Source organism: Vicia villosa, linkage group LG3 (genome assembly GCF_029867415.1).
Source record: "Vicia villosa cultivar HV-30 ecotype Madison, WI linkage group LG3, Vvil1.0, whole genome shotgun sequence".
NCBI classification, from domain to species: domain Eukaryota; kingdom Viridiplantae; phylum Streptophyta; class Magnoliopsida; order Fabales; family Fabaceae; genus Vicia; species Vicia villosa.
The window spans coordinates 14,861,052-14,878,520 of record NC_081182.1 but is presented as its reverse complement, the minus strand read 5'-3'; the positions used below and the strand labels follow the sequence as shown (position 1 = coordinate 14,878,520).

At 34.6% G+C, this 17,469-nt stretch overlaps 4 protein-coding genes across 5 annotated transcripts; 1 reads left to right on the top strand and 3 right to left on the bottom strand.

Moving 5' to 3' along the window:
• Positions 1–270: 270 nt before the first annotated feature.
• LOC131654979 (uncharacterized) lies at positions 271–1,240 on the bottom strand. Its single transcript, XM_058924897.1, has one exon. The coding sequence runs from the start codon at positions 1,238–1,240 to the stop codon at positions 356–358; it is 885 nt and encodes a 294-aa protein (XP_058780880.1). The 3' UTR covers positions 271–355.
• Positions 1,241–3,847: 2,607 nt separating this feature from the next.
• Positions 3,848–4,817, bottom strand: LOC131654978 (uncharacterized). Its single transcript, XM_058924896.1, has one exon. The coding sequence runs from the start codon at positions 4,815–4,817 to the stop codon at positions 3,930–3,932; it is 888 nt and encodes a 295-aa protein (XP_058780879.1). The 3' UTR covers positions 3,848–3,929.
• A 1,425-nt stretch (positions 4,818–6,242) lies between these two features.
• On the top strand, positions 6,243–8,447 carry LOC131654977 (uncharacterized). The gene is made up of 2 exons (XM_058924894.1): positions 6,243–6,413; positions 6,575–8,447. The coding sequence occupies exon 2, from the start codon at positions 7,102–7,104 to the stop codon at positions 8,074–8,076; it is 975 nt and encodes a 324-aa protein (XP_058780877.1). The 5' UTR covers positions 6,243–6,413; positions 6,575–7,101; the 3' UTR covers positions 8,077–8,447.
• Positions 8,448–10,739: 2,292 nt separating this feature from the next.
• Positions 10,740–14,175, bottom strand: LOC131660396 (glucose-1-phosphate adenylyltransferase large subunit 1-like). Of its 2 annotated transcripts, none has more exons than XM_058929642.1 (14): positions 13,769–14,175; positions 13,513–13,641; positions 13,243–13,413; positions 12,909–13,001; positions 12,702–12,785; positions 12,566–12,621; positions 12,372–12,465; positions 12,105–12,290; positions 11,933–12,013; positions 11,766–11,852; positions 11,570–11,674; positions 11,385–11,491; positions 11,237–11,297; positions 10,740–11,151 (listed from the first exon to the last, which is right to left on the bottom strand). In XM_058929642.1, the coding sequence occupies exons 1-14, from the start codon at positions 13,949–13,951 to the stop codon at positions 11,050–11,052; spliced, it is 1,539 nt and encodes a 512-aa protein (XP_058785625.1). In that variant the 5' UTR covers positions 13,952–14,175; the 3' UTR covers positions 10,740–11,049. The 2 variants fall into 2 exon arrangements, with proteins under 2 accessions (XP_058785625.1, XP_058785626.1); XM_058929643.1 differs by having other exon boundaries at positions 13,513–13,635; positions 13,769–14,160.
• Between the last annotated feature and the right edge of the window lie 3,294 nt (positions 14,176–17,469).

The following is a 17,469-nucleotide window of genomic DNA, read 5'->3' as shown; positions in this document are numbered from 1 at the left end:
AATATCTAAAATTTTAATTAAAATAATAAAAGAAATTGATTATCATATTTAATAAATAAATAATTTTGTAATTTAAAAATGTAAAATATTTACTTTTAAGTAAAAGTATTGTTTTTATAAAACAAAATTATTATTAATAAATGAAAACCTTCGATATAAAATTCGCCTTAGGCCTCCGTATCGGTTGGACCGGCCCTGTATACAAGTTAGTAAATAATCATCGGGTTTAAGAGGATACTGGAACGGGAAATTTAGAAAAAGTATCGCTTTATTATTGTTATATATTTACATATATAATTTCCATGTACAAGTGTATCTATATCAGTACAAAATTTTGATTCCCATAAAAGTTCTACTAACTGTTAAGGATATTAAGAAGTGAGACTCTGATTTTGATAAGACGCCTAAACAGAAACTCAAGTCCTTCTTCAAGGTCTTGAATGCATGACTCGGTTTTCTCCAAGTGGTTTTGCAGATCATTGATGCCTTCAACTTTTCTAGTCTTGGTAAATATGAAAGACTGCAATGCTACATCCACTTGAGCAAATTCACTTTCATCTGTCAATTGTGAGCAAGCAACTCTTTTGGGATGAACTAGCTTGGAAATGGAACCCCAGTTGTTTGACTTTGATTGTGTAGTCCCTGAGATAAATTGCAGAATTGTTTGAAATGTAGAAAGTGTAGCTACTTCAACATCTTGTAATAATTTAATCAAAGACAATGTTTGATGGTCTTTGTTTGTAGATAACATGTTGCAATTTTTGGTATTTCCTTTCAAATTTGTCAAGGCTTTGGAGATGGCCTTTTTCACAATCTTTCTAGATGTCAAGAATTTCTTAGCCTCTGCACTGACCTCCGTTCCTCCTCCTCTTCTTCTTATGATGGATTGAAGTTCCCTTGTGCATTCTTTTGTATGAATTACAGCATCTTTGGCTGAACTACACACATCTAATATCCTTAAGGATCCATCCAAGAGGTTATTAACCCAATGTTCTTGATGCTCATGGATAAGTGCATCTTGTGTTAGTGGAAGCTGAATCAAATTTTCAACACTCTCGATCAAGTCTCGCAAGCCATCAATCTTATGGAAAAGTGACGATGAGGAAGAGGTTTCATTGGAAGACCTTCGTAAGATTTCCAAATGTTGACTGCATTTAAGAATGAGGGGGTGTGGTCTGGATGGCAAGCTGATTGAGCGGCCATGGAAATTGGATTTTGTATTCATAGGAGATACTGCCATTTTTACTGCTAAAGAGAAGAAAAAGAGAAGCCTTTGTTTGAATGTTGAATTGAGTTATGGATCTGTATTTTTCCATTGGCATCTTCTCAATTTATAGCAAAGTTGTTAGGCGACAAAAGGAATCTCATCTTAACCACATATCAATGAAGCCAACTAATCCAGATTTGGATTGAGACATTATTGCATAAATGTTAGAGCTGTGTCTCCTCCAAGGAATCTCTCCAACTCATACTCTGTCTTATTTGCATGATTATAACATTTTCAATGCAAATGCTTCCCCTAAGATGTGTTTTAATTATGAACATAACTATTTTCATGTGTGTTAAAGTGCTGTGATGCTAAAGCAACAACTGCAGTATTATTAGGGATGTCTGAGTTGGAGGAACATGAATCACACCATCCATATATTAACACCTGTTGAAATCCTTGATCAACTCATGAACATGTAATTGATCAAAACAGATCTTAACAAATCATTTATAAATAGAAATGCTCCTCCTCATACAGACACATGATCTGCTATCCATGTTCATGCACTTCCATCACATGCATGCCCCTTGAAGTTCACAATTAGAGTTTTATATTATATATCTTATGGAAGATGCTATATTCATATGATTCCTAAGTTTAATATTAGGGGATGAGTTGGGAAGCAGCATTGAGCAAACATTGCTGTTGTAGAACTTGTCTCCTCTAGCTATTTGCTATATCTATTTTATTTTATGAGAAGAGAAAATTGCAGTTGTGGTAGAAACAAACCCCAAAGCTCTCTGCATGGTCGTACCAACAGCTTCTTCATCATCATCTTCAATAACTTAAACACTGAATGGCCTGTAGGATTTGCAAGAAAGCAATGATAAGCTGCTCCAATGACAGTCGCCCAACAAGCATTGCCATGAGAAACAGGTTGATGAACCATTAGATGGATCTACGAGACTCTTGGAGATTTATAATACAGTAAAGATTGTACGGTGCAATCAACAAGTATTTTGCATGAACTTCAGTCAGTTATTCTTAGGAAGAGAGATGTGGAAAGTGGAACTACAGTTTAGGGTGATAAATATTTGGCATATAAGAAGAAAAATAAGGAAAGCAATTGCAACAGCTCTTGGAAATTTGAAAGCAATGAAAAGTAAGTTCAAAGTTTCTTCAAAAAACCAACACAATAAGACTTTTTTCAGTGCTTAGCAATTTCAAAGTTGATGCGTCCTAAAAGAATATAGTGTAATTCACAACAATCAGAAACAAATGAATTTATAAAGGTTGATGCAGTGTTGTAGTTTCTCATCAGTTCCAAGGCTTCTTCTATTCAGAATTTCAAATTCATATGCACAAGTTAAAGTCGTGCATTGAAGATATAGATAATGGAGTTCACCATAAATTAGAACAAGAGTTTGGCTTCTCAACTTTTTTGAAGTTCTTGTCAAACCCAAAACCAAGAGGAATATGTCAATGTATATATATGGTTTCATAAAGATTCTCATGTAAAGATACATTCTTAATCTTAACATCAAACGGGTAAAGTAACCAATGGTTGATGGAACAAATGTACAAAGAATAAGGGAACGAAGGTAAACACAAAATATTTGGTGGGAGGGATCAGAGATTGGAATGACTGGTATATTTATGAATAGAATAAAGTGTGCTATGGACAATAGCCAAGAAGTATTAGAGAGTTTGAGGAAATCGGAACCAACAATGAGTCTAATGTTCCAGACCCACAAAAGGAGAAGACGTTACATCGCCAACCAAAAAGTTCATTTGCCTATGCACATAATTGATGCTGAAGAGAAGTAAGGTTCGAATATACATTTTGCATTCGGTAGCCATGTATACAAGTCATCTGCAAATTGCATTTAGATGTAAACTCATTATATGCTTAACTATTTCAAAGATAGAAGGGCGCTGTAAAAGAGACGGGGGAAATTAGAAGAGGGCACCGTAAGCTCACGTGCGAAACATTTACTAATTTCACGCATCATTTACAGATAATTGATGCATCAAGACCTCTTCTGCGAAGACTCGATTCAATCCATTAGAATCTCATCAAGAGTCCTTCAAATTTCTTTTCCTTGATTACTTGTTTTTTTTTCCATCAGCTTTGTTCTTTATTATTATTATTATTGTTATTTCCTTGACTTTTTTACTATCATTGCCTTGAATGTGATCTGCACCACCAGAAGAGTTTGATTGCTACTTGACTTGAGTTGGCTCGAAGGATTCATCAAAGCTGTGTCAATATTCCATGACTGAGTGACCATATTTGTTGTAGAGCTGACAAGTTGGACGATTACCAGTGCCAAGATTGGACTTACCACGACCACAACCATAAAATTGACGTCCTCTACCAGAAAATTGTTGATAACCACCCTCACTTGAATCATTACTGCCTGAGTTTTCACTTAGTATGGTGTGAGCCAAATTTGCAGAGGCATTCATGAAAACTACCTCTTGTCGATACTTGTCAAGCTGTGCTTTTTGAACATAGAGAAGAGCTTCAATGTCATAAAGCTATTGTCTTGATTTAATTTCTGTACAAGTTAGTAAATAATCATCAGGTTTCTGAAGATGTTGCAATAGGAAATTAATAAAAAGTATCCCTTTATTATTGCTATTCATTTACACATATAATTTCTATGTACAAGTGTATCTATATCACTACAAAATTTTGATCCTTGTATACATTCAACTAATGATTGAGGGTATTAAGAAGTGTGACTCGGATTTTAATGAGACGCCTAAACAGAAACTCAAGTCCTTCTTCAAGGTCCTGACTGCAACATTCTGCTTTTAACAAATGGTTTTGTAGATCATTGATAGCTTCAAGTTTTCCAGTCTTGGTAAATAGGAAACATTGCAATGCTACATCCACTTGGGTAAATTCACTCTCATCTGCAACTAGAGAGCAAGCAACTCTTTTAGACTGTATTAGCTTGGAAATGGAGCCCCAACTGTTTGATTTTAACGGTGTGGTCCCTGAGATAAATTGCAGTGTTGTCTGGAATGTAGTTAGTGTAGCTACTTCAACATCTTGTAATAATTTAATCAAAGCCAATGTTTGATGGTCTTTGTTAGTAAATAACATGTTGCAACTTTTGGTATTTCCCTTCAAATTTGTCAAGGCTTTGGAGATGGCCTTTTTCACAACTTTTCTAGATGTCATGAATTTCTTAGCCTCTGCAGTGACGTCCGCTCCGTCTCCTCTTCTTCTTATGATGGATTGAAGTTCTCTTGTGCATTCTTTTGTATGAATTACAGCATCTTTTGCAGCACTACATACATCTAAGAGCCTTAAGGATCCATCCAATAGGTTATTTACCCAATTTTCTTGATGATCATGGACAAGTGCATCTTGTGTGAGTGGAAGCTGAATCAAATTTTCAACACACTCAATCAAATCTCGCAAGCCATCGATCTTATGGAAAAGTAACGATGAGGAGAAAGTTTCATTTGAAGACTTTAATAAGGTCTCCAAATGTTCACTGCATTTAAGAAATAAGGGGTGTGGTCTAGATGGCAAGCTGATTGAGCGAGCATGGAAATGGGATTTTGTGTTCAAAGGGTAAGAAGCTGCCATTTTTTTCTCAAAAGAAGAGAAAGAGAAGCCTTGATTTGTATGTGGAATTGAGTCTGTTATTTTTCATTGGCATCTTCTCAGTATATATCATAGGTGTTAGGCGACATATGGAATCTCATCTTAATCACATATGAATGAGGCCAATTAATCAAGATTTGAATCCAAACATTACTACATAAATGTTAGAGATGTGTCTCCTCCAAGGAATCTCTCCAACTAATACTCTGTTGCATTTGCATTATTATAACATTTTCAATGCAAATGTTATAATAATAATAATAATACCTAATGCAACAATTGCAGCATGTCTCTTGGAGGAACATGACTCACACCACCCACATGATCAAAACAGATCTTAACAAGCTATTTATAAATAGAACTACTTCTCATCTTACAGACACATGATCCCTATCCATGTTCGTGCACTCCCATCACCTGCACGCCCCTTGAAGTTCACAGTTTGAGTTTTATTATATCTTATGGATATGTTGGGAAGCAGCATTGAGCAAACATTACTGTGGTAGCCAAGAATTAGTGGAATTTGAACTTAAAAATTATGATTTTTTGTCTCCTCTAGTTATTTGCTATATATTTAGAATGTGAAATGCTATTTTTACACTAAATGTAACAGTATAATAATACGGCCATGTGTATTTGATACGGTGTATACATACGGTGTAAGCATAGCAACTCTCATTTAGAATATATCAACTACTAGGACCATTACTTGTATTCTCGTCTACTATAGCAGCTATCCGTATTTTATGAGAATAGAAAATTGTAGTTGTGGTAGAATAAACCCTAAAGGACTAGTTGAGTTTAATCTACAAAGATTGGAAAATTCTGAAGCCACTGCTTTTTGGTCATCATCTTCAATAACTTAAACACTACAATTCGCACGTATTCACTAATTTGACCTTTAGATCACCAAATGAAATGGTAGATAGTTGCACTTCTGAAGCCACTGCTGAATATTTATTGGCTGCTTGTGAATCATAGTAATGTATAAACCTGCATGTTTGTTCCCCATTATATGCTTTATTCTTAAGAAAAGTTGTTTACTGAGGTTCAAGTGGCTCAACTTATATGTGTTTTACATTTGGATTTGACTAGTTCCAAGATTGACTTCTCCTATGTTACTCATTTCTGTTTGCTTCCAGAATATTATTTTCACATACATTTTGAGATATTTAGGCTTATTTGACATGGACACATAACCGCATAATATTTATTATAGATTTTTTTAATTGTGCAATGTTAAAAACAATTGAATATTACGGTGTAGTTGATAAATATTAAAGATCATGTTCCCTTTTTGTTTTGTTTGTTTCTGCTGGGTTTAAAATTTCCTTTTTAGTAGTTTGATGATAATGTACTTTTTAGTGTTTAATTTACTTTCTCATATATTATGAGTGGTCCACGTTGTTGGAGAGGAAATTTGAAGAATTTCATAGACAAATGTTTGCTATGATAGCGGGCTCTTCTAAGGATCTTTCTATCGCCCATCCTTGTACTCATCCATCCTCATTACGAAGACGAAGATGAGGATGATGAGCAGTGGATGAAGACGAAGATGAATGATGGATTTAAGCCCAGGTAGATTTACAAATTCCTAACACTCACTTCAAAAACCTCCATGTCGCTACCACAATTGGAATTGCATACTGCTTTTTAAAGTCATCAATTTCATCCTTTTGTGCCAGCATCTCCCCTCTTTTTTAGAACTAATGCATGACATTTGGTCAATCTTGCATGAGATGGGAGAGCATGTGCCATATATAAATGGGATATCATCCCTATTTCAAGTCAAGGATCTATAATAAAACTCAAATTTTGAACTCCAAGGACCTTGCATGTGATGGGAGTGTATGAACATGGAAAGTGGATCATGTGTCTGGAAGATGACAAGCAGTTCTATTTATAAATAACTTGTTCAGATCTTTTTTGATCTAGTACATGTGTGTGAGTTGATCAAGGATTTCAACACATGTTAACATATGTTTAAACGTGTGGTGTGAGTCATGTTCCTCCAACAGAGACATGCCTGACAATACTGCACACGTGAAAATGGTTATGTTTATGATTAAAACACGTTTTAGGTAAAGCATTTGCATTGAAAATGTTATAATAATGCAAATGAGTTGGAATTATACCTTGGAGGAGACAAAGCTCTAACATCTTTGCAATAATGTCTAAATTCAAATCTGGATTAGTTGGCCTCATTGATATGTGATTAAGATGAGATTCCTTATGTCGCCTGACACCTTTGATATAAATTGAGAAGATGCCAATGGAAAAATACAGATCCATAACTCAATTCAACATTCAAACAAAGGCTTCTCTTTTTCTTCTCTTTAGCAGTAAAATAAAAATGGCAGTATCTCCTATGAATACAAAATCCAATTTCCATGGCCGCTCAATCAGCTTGCCATCTAGACCACACCCCCTCATTCTTAAATGCAGTCAACATTTGGAAACCTTACAAAGGTCTTCCGATGAAACCTCCTCCTCATCGTCAGTTTTCCATAAGATTGATGGCTTGCGAGATTTGATCGAGTGTGTTGAAAATTTGATTCAGCTTCCACTAACACAAGATGCACTTGTACATGATAAGCATCAAGAAAATTGGGTAAATAACCTATTGGATGGATCCTTAAGGCTATTAGATGTGTGTAGTGCTGCCAAAGATGCTGTAATTCATACAAAAGAGTGCATAAGGGAACTTCAATCCATCATAAGAAGAAGAGGAGGCGGATCGGAGGTCACTGCAGAGGCTAAGAAATTCTTGACATCTAGAAAGGTTGTGAAAAAGGCCATCTCCAAAGCATTGACAAATTTGAAGGGAAATACCAAAAGTTGCAACATGTTATCTACAAACAAAGACCATCAAACACTGACTTTGATTAAATTATTACAAAATGTTGAAGTAGCTACACTATCTACATTTCAAAGAATTCTGCAATTTATCTCAGGGACTATACAATCAAAGTCAAACAGATGGGGTTCCATTTCCAAGTTAATTCAGTCCAACAGAGTTGCTTGTTCACAATTGACAGATGAAAGTGAATTTGCTCAAGTGGATGTAGCATTGCAGTCTTTCATATTTACCAAGACTAGAAAACTTGAAGGCATCAATGATTTGCAAAACCACTTAGAGAAAACCGAGTCAAGCATTCAAGACCTTGAAGAAGGGCTTGAGTTTTTGTTTAGGCGTCTTATTAAAATCAGAGTCTCACTTCTAAATATCCTCAACAATTAGTAGAACTTCTATGGGACTCAATTTTGTAGTGATATAGATACACTTGTACATGGAAATTATACGTAGAGGTGTCAATTTAAGGGGCCAATTAATTTGGGCCCCAGCCCCAATATTAAGAGGGCCTAAAAAAGTTTAACAATAGTAAGCCCTCAAATACATAGGGCCTAAAGTTAGAAGACCCCAAAATTCAAAAGGGGGCCCTAAGGCCCAAATAAAATTAAAAAAACATAATTAGGAAAAAAAATTTAAAAAGAAATTGAAAAAAAAAATTTATTTTCAAAAACTTCCCATTGTTTATTTAATGTAATAATAATTACTCCACTCATTTAATATTATTTACTTTTAATTAACAAAATATAATATAATTTCAAAAAAACTTCCCATTTTAAAAAAAATCTATAAACTTACGTACTTCTCAGTAAAAAATTGCGTGCTTGTCATTTTTAATTAAATAATCAAAAATGAATTGTCATTTTAATGGATTGTTTTTTAATTAATTAATTTTAAATAATATAAAAAAATATTAGAGTGGATTATTTTTGGAAAACATACGCATTTTCTAATATTTGTCAAATATAATATAATCAATTAATTAATTAAATTGGTCCAGGATAAAAACCAAAAAGATACACGTTCTCAACTAACAAATACTTTTTTCTCAAATGTATTATCGAATCAAGAGTAAGTTTGTTTCATGAACAAATAAACGTTTTTACCTAAAAGATAAACCGCAGCGCCAATGAAAATTGCTAGAAAAATATAATATAACTACTTAATTAAATTACTTTTTCAAAATGAGCTTAGGCATTTTTTTAAAATGAGCTTAAACACCTAGCAGATAGAATTTTGTGCGACAAGTAAAAAAGTGGGCCACCCGGGAATGAAAGATAAAAAGAGTTCTTTTTAGTCTATAGAAGTTTTTGGAATGAAATAGGGCCCTCTCAATGGGGCAAAAAAAAATGCATTATCTAAAGGGCCTAACATTTTAGGCCCCAAAATAAGTCTCTTATAATAAGGGCTTAATTTATTAGGGCTTTGATGGGGCCAAATAAATGGGACTTTCCAATATAAGGCTTATTTGACAACTCTAATTATACGTGTAAATGTATAGAAATAATAAAGCGATACTTTTTATTAATTTCCAATTGCAACATCTTCTTATACCTGATGATTATTTACCAACTTTAGATCAAATAAATCATGACAATAGCTTTAGGATTTTCTTTGTTTTGGACTTGCATTGATGGATGCTATTTTGGTTTTCAAGTGGAAGTCCAAGTTCCTAAAGAAATTATGGTTTCTAAGTTTCAGTAGAATGTATGCTCAACAGAAATATTATTATCATACATAACATAGTTGATGAATAGTGTGGAGGTGCAATAAAGGACCCATCCATAATGTGTAACACTTACTATGCCAATATAGGACTCTGTACCTTATATGATGCATATTCCAATTCTACACAATTGCGTTCTTTTACGGATTGTTAGGTATCAATAGGATGACAAAAATGGATATACAAGCAAACGAAAATACAAACAAATGAATCATAAAAAGATTCAGTTGAACTGAATGATGCATACAAAAGGAGAAAATGACATGCTTTTCATGGATACTAATAGTACCCATACAAAAGGAGAAATTCACATGCAAGAGGAGGGAGCCAAAAACCTAGTCTCACAAATAGATTTTAGGTTTTGTAGTGTGTGTTTGGTAAGCAGGTGAATCACCGCCACCTCACGTTTGGAGTCCTTTGCACCGTGATTTTTCAAAGCTACTAATGTTAGCTTCTCCTTACCGTTCGTTCACACCGTGGCTTTTGAATAATGCCAAACATAGGCGTAGTCTATTTTATAAAAATAGTAATCATGAGAGAATGCTTCAATGTCTTAATAAATAACCATAAATGATTAAATGAAGTAGCTAGAAAAGAATCATGTCTAATAAGAGGAGGCAAGGACTGCCTCGGCGGCTTTGGTCACATGACTGGTGTTGCGATGAGCGGCCAATCTAGTTGATTTCAAAGCGATCATTGTTGGTTGAGAAGATTCGCACCGATCTGATCGATCGACAAGAACAGTTGTAGCGATGCAATAGAAAGGATCTAAAGAATTCGACGTGGAATTTTGCGAGAATCAAAAAACAGTTCCCACAACGGTGCCGCCATTCAGGCGTGGAAAAAAGATCGATGATGTGCAGATGATAGTTGTAGAAGCTCTCTAATACGGCGGTGTAAGTCTTGGAGCGTAGGATGTACTTGCAAGGTTAACACTCTAAAGCACATGTTAGTAAAGTCGAAAAAGTGTAACTTGCAAGGATGAATGAAAATGTACATATAATGGCACGTAATTGAGCTTATATATGACTGGTGGTTGAAAACCGCTTCCTATAGGCGCAACTTGGATTGCGGGAAGCTGTTGGATCGGATCCGAAGGCTTAAGATAGGCACGTGGCTTGGTTCTGGTGTGCGTATCTGGAGTTGTTGGAACAAACTCAGACAACTCTAATTTTAACTGTACTGTGCAATCTTGATCCAACGACTCCAAGAAGCAGCTTAGAAATCCAAATTAGTTTATATAGAATATGCATTTTGAATTCGCCGAGTAATATTATATGTCTATGTTACTTGAAGAAACAAGTAACTAGAATGCTTATTTCCACCATTCAAAATAATAATTTACTGATACACTAATTTAAAAGGTGTCTTTTACAGTTGCAAAGGAGAGAATATGGAAACTTGATAGCTCACAAACTCAACCCTTCAATTTATTTTACTTTTCTGCATCTTCACTTTCATCATTTATTCATTTCTATTTCTACATCTAGTGGGAGAGCTCCTATTTTACACATGCAGCTTTCTCTATTCAACATAGCATTTCGTACCGATCCCAAAACATGGGATGAAATGTTCCTTGCAATGCTTCTTCCGGCGCTTTATCGAAACCAGCTCGTGAAATAACTACTAACCATTGTTTATATGACAGTTCCGTCTTCTATCGTCGCTTTCTCCATTATGATGGTGATTCCTGATCGGATGTAGAAACCATCTTCCGATCTATCCGCTTCTTGAACGCCCTACAGATAAAACATTCGAGTTTATAAGCAAGCGTGAACAAATGTATTATGTACAAGAAAACTACTAACTTATATTTATGCTTACGTCTTTGTTTGCGATGACGACATCTTTCCCGATCTTTGCATTTTTGTCAATAATGCAGTTCCTTTAACAAAGATAATAAATAACAAACAATGAGAGTTCAGAATAGTAAATAGATTTGCTACGCAAAAATGCTAATCAGGACCATTACTTGATTTTGGTATTCCTTCCGATGCCAATCGGGACCTTCCCTTCTGCAAGTAGAGAAGCGATTTCGGATTCAGTTTGGTAATAGTCCGCTCCCATCATTACAGTGTCCTGTAAAAAGTGATTTTGTTGTTAGTTAGGAGGAACCATCTAACGAGTCTAGAATATATATGGTGGTAGTTTAATTACCTGAAGCTCAACGCCATAATCTAAACGCGATCTTTCACCGACAATGGAGTGTTGGATTGTACAATCTCTCAGGAAACATCCATGGGAGATAATGGCATCCACAACCTACCAAAACCAAAGCAACACAGACAGAATAAGAAAGACATAATGTTACGACGAGTTATTAGCATATTACAAGATAGATAGATTATCGTACTCGAGAGTTGTCAAACTTTGTTGGTGGTAGGAATCCTGGAGATGTGAAAATCGGTGTCTTTGGATCATAAAACTCAAACTTTGGACTCTGCGAGAGAGTAACATATAACAGATTTTAGTTTGAATCAACTAAACTGAACAAGAACACTAACGATTTCTTGAATTTACCTCTTCAGTAAGAGCGAGGTTAGCATCATAGAAGGATTTTATCGTTCCAATATCTTCCCAATAGTCTCCGAAATAATATGCCTGCAAAAAAAGCATAGATTTTTTCATTGCTACCATTGTCATAGATTGCAGATAAATTTTTTGTAAGCAAATGTATTGGAAATCCTCTTACTTGGACATTGTGTTCTTTTATAGCTGAAGGAATGATTTCAGAACCGAAGTCATTAGCTGTAGGATACCTCCATTTCAGAAGCTTGAGTAAAACATCTTTCTTGAATACATAAACTCCCATAGAGGCAATATATGGTGACTTCGATGCATCTTGTGGTGACAAGCCAAGACGAGAAGTATCAACTTGCTGCAAAATGAGAATGATCAATTTATTTTTTTGTCTCTTCAAAAAGAAGGTGCAAACATTATGTTATATGTTTGGAATTACCATTGCTTTCAGATCAGGGCCTTTCGGTTTTTCTGAAAATTGGATGATGTTGCCTCTGTCGTCTACCTTGACCAATCCATAATCCGATGCACGGCTGAAAAGCAGGCGATGAAAATTTTAATTTTGTTTCTATTGAATTGGTTGTTTCTTTTATTCACTCATTCTAGAATGAAACAAAGTATAATAATACTCACTTGTCACCAACAGCGGCACATGAAACTGTAATATCGGCATTTCTATCAACGTGACTCTGTCAATATATAGATATATCAGAAAACTTTATAACATCAAATGAAAAAACAATCCACTCAAAATAATAACACCGTATACCTGCAAAAGGTCCATGTAATCCATTCGGTATAAATGATCTCCCGCCAAGATCAATACATTCTCGACGTTTATATTCTTGGCATCCTACGACAAAGAATCTATTACTTATCAACAAGCTCAAAAATGAGAACAAAAGAATCGATTACAATAAATAATCTATTACCTATCGACATGTATATACAACAACAACAAAAATCATTTGTCTACCTCAAATATCCAGGTAAATTGTCTCACAGCATCCGCAGTTCCTTGAAACCACTTCTTTCCAGCTTCTCCTGGTGTTTGTGTCGCCGCCAGAACCTATTTGGACATTTAGATGGATTTAAATTAGTCTGCATGGATCATAAATAGAAACAAACTTGAAATTCATCAACAAGAATCTCCTTCATCGGATCGGTATTTCTCTATGGAGTTAGGCCGAAAGATTAGTAAAGTCTCGTCAAAGATTGTTCCATCCAAAATTATTGCATGAATATTTAATAAAATAAAGGCAACAGAAAACTAATTTCCATCCATTTTCATGATGGTGATGCATGATTACCTCCACAAATCCATCACCAAAGTTGACACCATTTCCGAAATAGGTTCGAGCGATGTGACGATTTAACGAAGCAGAGTTGAACTGAGTCAGCACAAATATCTTGTTGATCCCACTATTGATGCAGTTACTCATTGGAATATCTATAAGCCTATAGCATCCTCCAACAGGAACCTTCAAAACAAACACAGCAAACAAACCATCATCACAAACATCAGAAAACACCAAAATGTTAGAATCCAAACAACAATTCACATCATAAAACTCACTCACCGCAGGTGTTGCAGCTCGTTTGGTAAGGGGATAGAGATGTGTTCCAGGCCCTCCTCCCAACACAATGGAAATCACATTCTTTGGATCAGCCCTTAGTCTCAGAAATGAAGGCACTTGCAAATTCTGAAACTCAAAAACACACTCATAATCATAATCATACACCAAACAAAAATGTAGCATAAACAAGATTAAAAAAAATCAATTTTTTTTCAGAATTGGAAGCAAAAGTTGAAACCAAGAATGAAATTGCGTTTACCAGGGAACCTTTGGGGTCATCTGAAGTAAGAATAGCAGAAAAAGCAGCAGGTTTGATCTTCTTCTGTGCTATGACCCATGAACTGTTTTTCAAGCTTCCATTGACTCTTTCTCCAAAAAAAGAACCTTTTTTAGAATTTAGAAAATGGGTGTTGGTTTTCAAGCTCACACAACCAGAAGCCATTGTAGTAACCTCAAAAAACTAAGCTTTTTCTGAGTTTGTTCAAACTCACACAACAGAATAAGAGAGAATCAATGCTAAGGTAAACTAAAATGTGAAAACCAAAGAAATAAAGAGAAGAATGTGAATCTAAAACTAATTATTGAGTAGTGATGAAGGAAATGGTGTTGCCTTTATTGAGAAAAATCAGAAATCAGAAACCTCAAATTCATAAAAAAAAATATTATTTTAATTTGATATTTGTTTGCCTTTGGGAACATAGTTGATGAAATGATTCATTCACAAAAGTCCAAGGTTGCAATGGGATTCTCATTACACAACAAGACATGTCATTTTCATTTGATGTGAACTTTTGCGGTTGATATTTGCTTCCATGTGTTGTAAAAATGTAACAAAGTGTTACAACTTTCAGTCAAAAATAATAAGTGTTGTTAGAAAGAGGGGTATTGGTAGTTTTATGTTATGTAAGAAAAAATTACTGGTTCTTATGATGTAATTTAAGGATGCTTACATCTGACATTTGATGGCGGGGTTTGGATGTATGTGGAAGTTATTTGTCATGTTGCAAAATTTGTAAACAAAGTTAATGATTATAGGATAGGTTGATTGAGTTTCATATATCTTGTTAACATCATACTTAAAGTGTTTCCATTTTACTATAATTATAATTCTTTTTAGTAATTAATCAGTATAAATGTGACATGCTTAGAGATGAATTAAAGTTTGGTTTGTCTAATTGGGTCCCCCTACTAGTAGATTATTGATGAAATTGATCTACGGATTAGTTGATTATTTGGTTAAATATTGAGTTTTTAAAAAGAAAAGTGAATTAAAAAACTGCTAACTTTTATCGTACGGTTTTGACTTCAATAAGATTAATCTCACACGAAACAAGTCATTAGTCTAAAATGAGTCATCTCATACACACGTCCTAGGGTATACTAAATATATATGTCATGAAATTAGAATCACTCGATCAATAATTTTATAAGTATGTCTTAAAACTTTAAATAATGAATAGAAAGAAATCAAATTTTGAAACTGTCAGAAGCTAAAGTTGTAGAAAGTCGAAAGCAACATAAAGGTCTACAACGGATGATGAAACTGTGGTGGCGGATGATAAAGGTCTATAAAGGTCTAAAGTTGAGTGTCTTAAGAGAAGGAGCATAAAAGGATTTTCAAATTCAAGAGGTTTGATAATTTAAGGTTAAAATACTTTATTTGTAAAGAATTCGATCACTTAATAAAGGATTGTCTCCAGAAGGAGGAAAATGAAGATTCTTGTCAGATTGTTATTGTCTTAGAGAATGATAGTTAAGAAAGTGTTGGTGTAATAGTGGTATCGAGTTTGGAGACTAGCGAGAGTTAGATCATGGACTCAAGTTGTTCTTATCATTTGTGATCAAGAAAAGTATACTTTGAGACTTTGACGTTGGAGGAAGGTGGAGTAGCTAGCCTTGGCGACAATAAAGCTTTCAAGGTTCATGGTGTTGGTATGGTCAAACTTGATTTTTTTTAATGAATGTGAATTCCTCCCGTACAATGGGAGGTATGTTCCATTGGTTAGAATTTTTTTTAATTCATTAACATATTTATGATCTAGGTTATTGCATTAGAGTTGAACACGAGGAGTTAAAGATTTCACATGGTGAAGTGATCATGGTTAAAGATTTTAAAATATGTGGGTTATATTTTAGAAGGTTACATTGTTGTTTATTCATTATCGGCTAATGAATACTTTGGAATCAAGACCAAGCTATGTGGTTTGAGATAAATACATGATAGATGTCTCGAGGTTGTTTTAGAACAATTGAATGAGTTTGCAAGAGACAAGGTATAAAAAGCGCATTTGACCGTTGAGTTGTCATTGATTTTCTGGGTAAGGTTAGTGCCAAAGCGGCTTACCTAGTTGGTATATGTCCATACACATAAATAAACTTCCAGAAACTTGTGGAGGTTTGAAGTAGGAAACCTGCTAACTACTCGATTTTGAATGTCCTCAAAATTTGTGTTTATTGATCAAATCAAACTAATTCATATTAATGGTGAGGTTGTGAATTAGATCTTTATGGCTATCCAAAAGGTGAGAAGTTGAAACCAGAGGATTAAATTTTACAATTTGAAAAATGTATTACATTCAACGAGTCTTGGAATTGGAGGAAAATTAAAGAATTAGAAATGAAAATTTCAAAAACTATGGCAGAAATACTTTGATTGAGGTGGAGGTTCCTGTTATGGATACTAGTAGTAGTAAAAAAACTATTATAGGGGTTTTTGTTTATCATTTGACTCATGATAAAGTAAGAAGGAATATTGTATCATCTTAAAGATATAATTTTGTCGCCTTGGTAGATATGATTTAAATGTGGTTGAAGAGTTGCAAAACACATAAACAAAGATTTTTAGGAAGACATTTGAAAGCAGGTGAAGTCAAATATGGTTGAAACCTCATACTTAAAGCTTGTTAGAATACTTAAGCAAGAAAAAGTGGTCGAAAGAAACTGGATGCAAGTGACAAGATCAAGGTTGTTGAATAATGATTTCAACATGGTATAGAAAAACAAAGTGGTTGATGGGTAAAACGACATCACTACGGTTTAAAGTCAATGTGGTTGACGGGTAAATAAACACCAATATGGTTTAAAGTTAACCTGAAAAAATTGTAGAAGTATCCCTTAAAATCTTAAGTAATGAAAAGAAGAAAATCACATTTCGAAATTTTTAAAATCCAAAATTGCAGAAAGTATAAAAACAGCAAAAAGAATGACATGTGAGCCGTGGTGCGGTGGACCACGATTTATTTTACTATTTATCTTATTCATCTTTAGTCTTGATAAATTAAATGTTAAATTTAAATTTCATCTATAATTTTATCAACAAATTTACCATTATGGTAAGAATTTTTACGGAGCAGACAACCTCTTCGCCTTTTTATCCCTCTCTCATGCCACATATCTTAGGTCCTGGATAGGGGTGGCAAAGTGGACGGGGCGGGGTCATATTACCAACAAAAAAAAGAGCGGGGCGGACAAGCCCACAAATTGAAATGGGCATAAAAACTTAGCCCGCCCCGCCAAGGTAGCAGATTGGCGGGTTTGTCCGCCTATTTTTTTATTTATTATTTTTTCATTTTTTTCAATATATTTTTTTACATTTTAATTGAATTTTTCACAAAGTTTTTAGAACAATTTTTTATAAAATATTTTTTACCAAATTTTACTTAAAAATATTACATATATTCACAAATAAATATATAAAATAAAACCATCAAGAATTAGAATTAGTAGAGTTAATTTAAAAAATAGCGGATTATGACGGAGTGGCAGATTTTGGCGGGCGGCGAATTTTGACGGGAGATGGCGGGCGGCGGGCTTTGGCGGGGCGGGCTATGGCGTGTGGCGGATTTTGGCAGGACGGACTATGGCTGACGGCGGATTTAAAATGTCAACCTAACCCACCAATTTTTAGCGGATGCGCGGGTTGAACCGACGAACCATCCGTTTTGCCACCCCTAAGTTCTG

Excerpts from the sequence above, each read along its gene's own strand:
- LOC131654979 (XM_058924897.1), bottom strand. The coding sequence starts at position 1,240 with ATGGCAGTATCTCCTATGAATACAAAATCCAATTTCCATGGCCGCTCA.
- LOC131654978 (XM_058924896.1), bottom strand. The coding sequence starts at position 4,817 with ATGGCAGCTTCTTACCCTTTGAACACAAAATCCCATTTCCATGCTCGC.
- LOC131654977 (XM_058924894.1), top strand. The coding sequence starts at position 7,102 with ATGCCAATGGAAAAATACAGATCCATAACTCAATTCAACATTCAAACA.
- LOC131660396 (XM_058929642.1), bottom strand. The coding sequence starts at position 13,951 with ATGGCTTCTGGTTGTGTGAGCTTGAAAACCAACACCCATTTTCTAAAT. Across the intron at positions 13,414-13,512 it reads AACGAGCTGCAACACCTGCG|GTTCCTGTTGGAGGATGCTA; the intron begins GTGAGTGAGTTT and ends TTTGTTTTGAAG. Across the intron at positions 12,622-12,701 it reads ATTACATGGACCTTTTGCAG|AGTCACGTTGATAGAAATGC; the intron begins GTATACGGTGTT and ends ATATATTGACAG.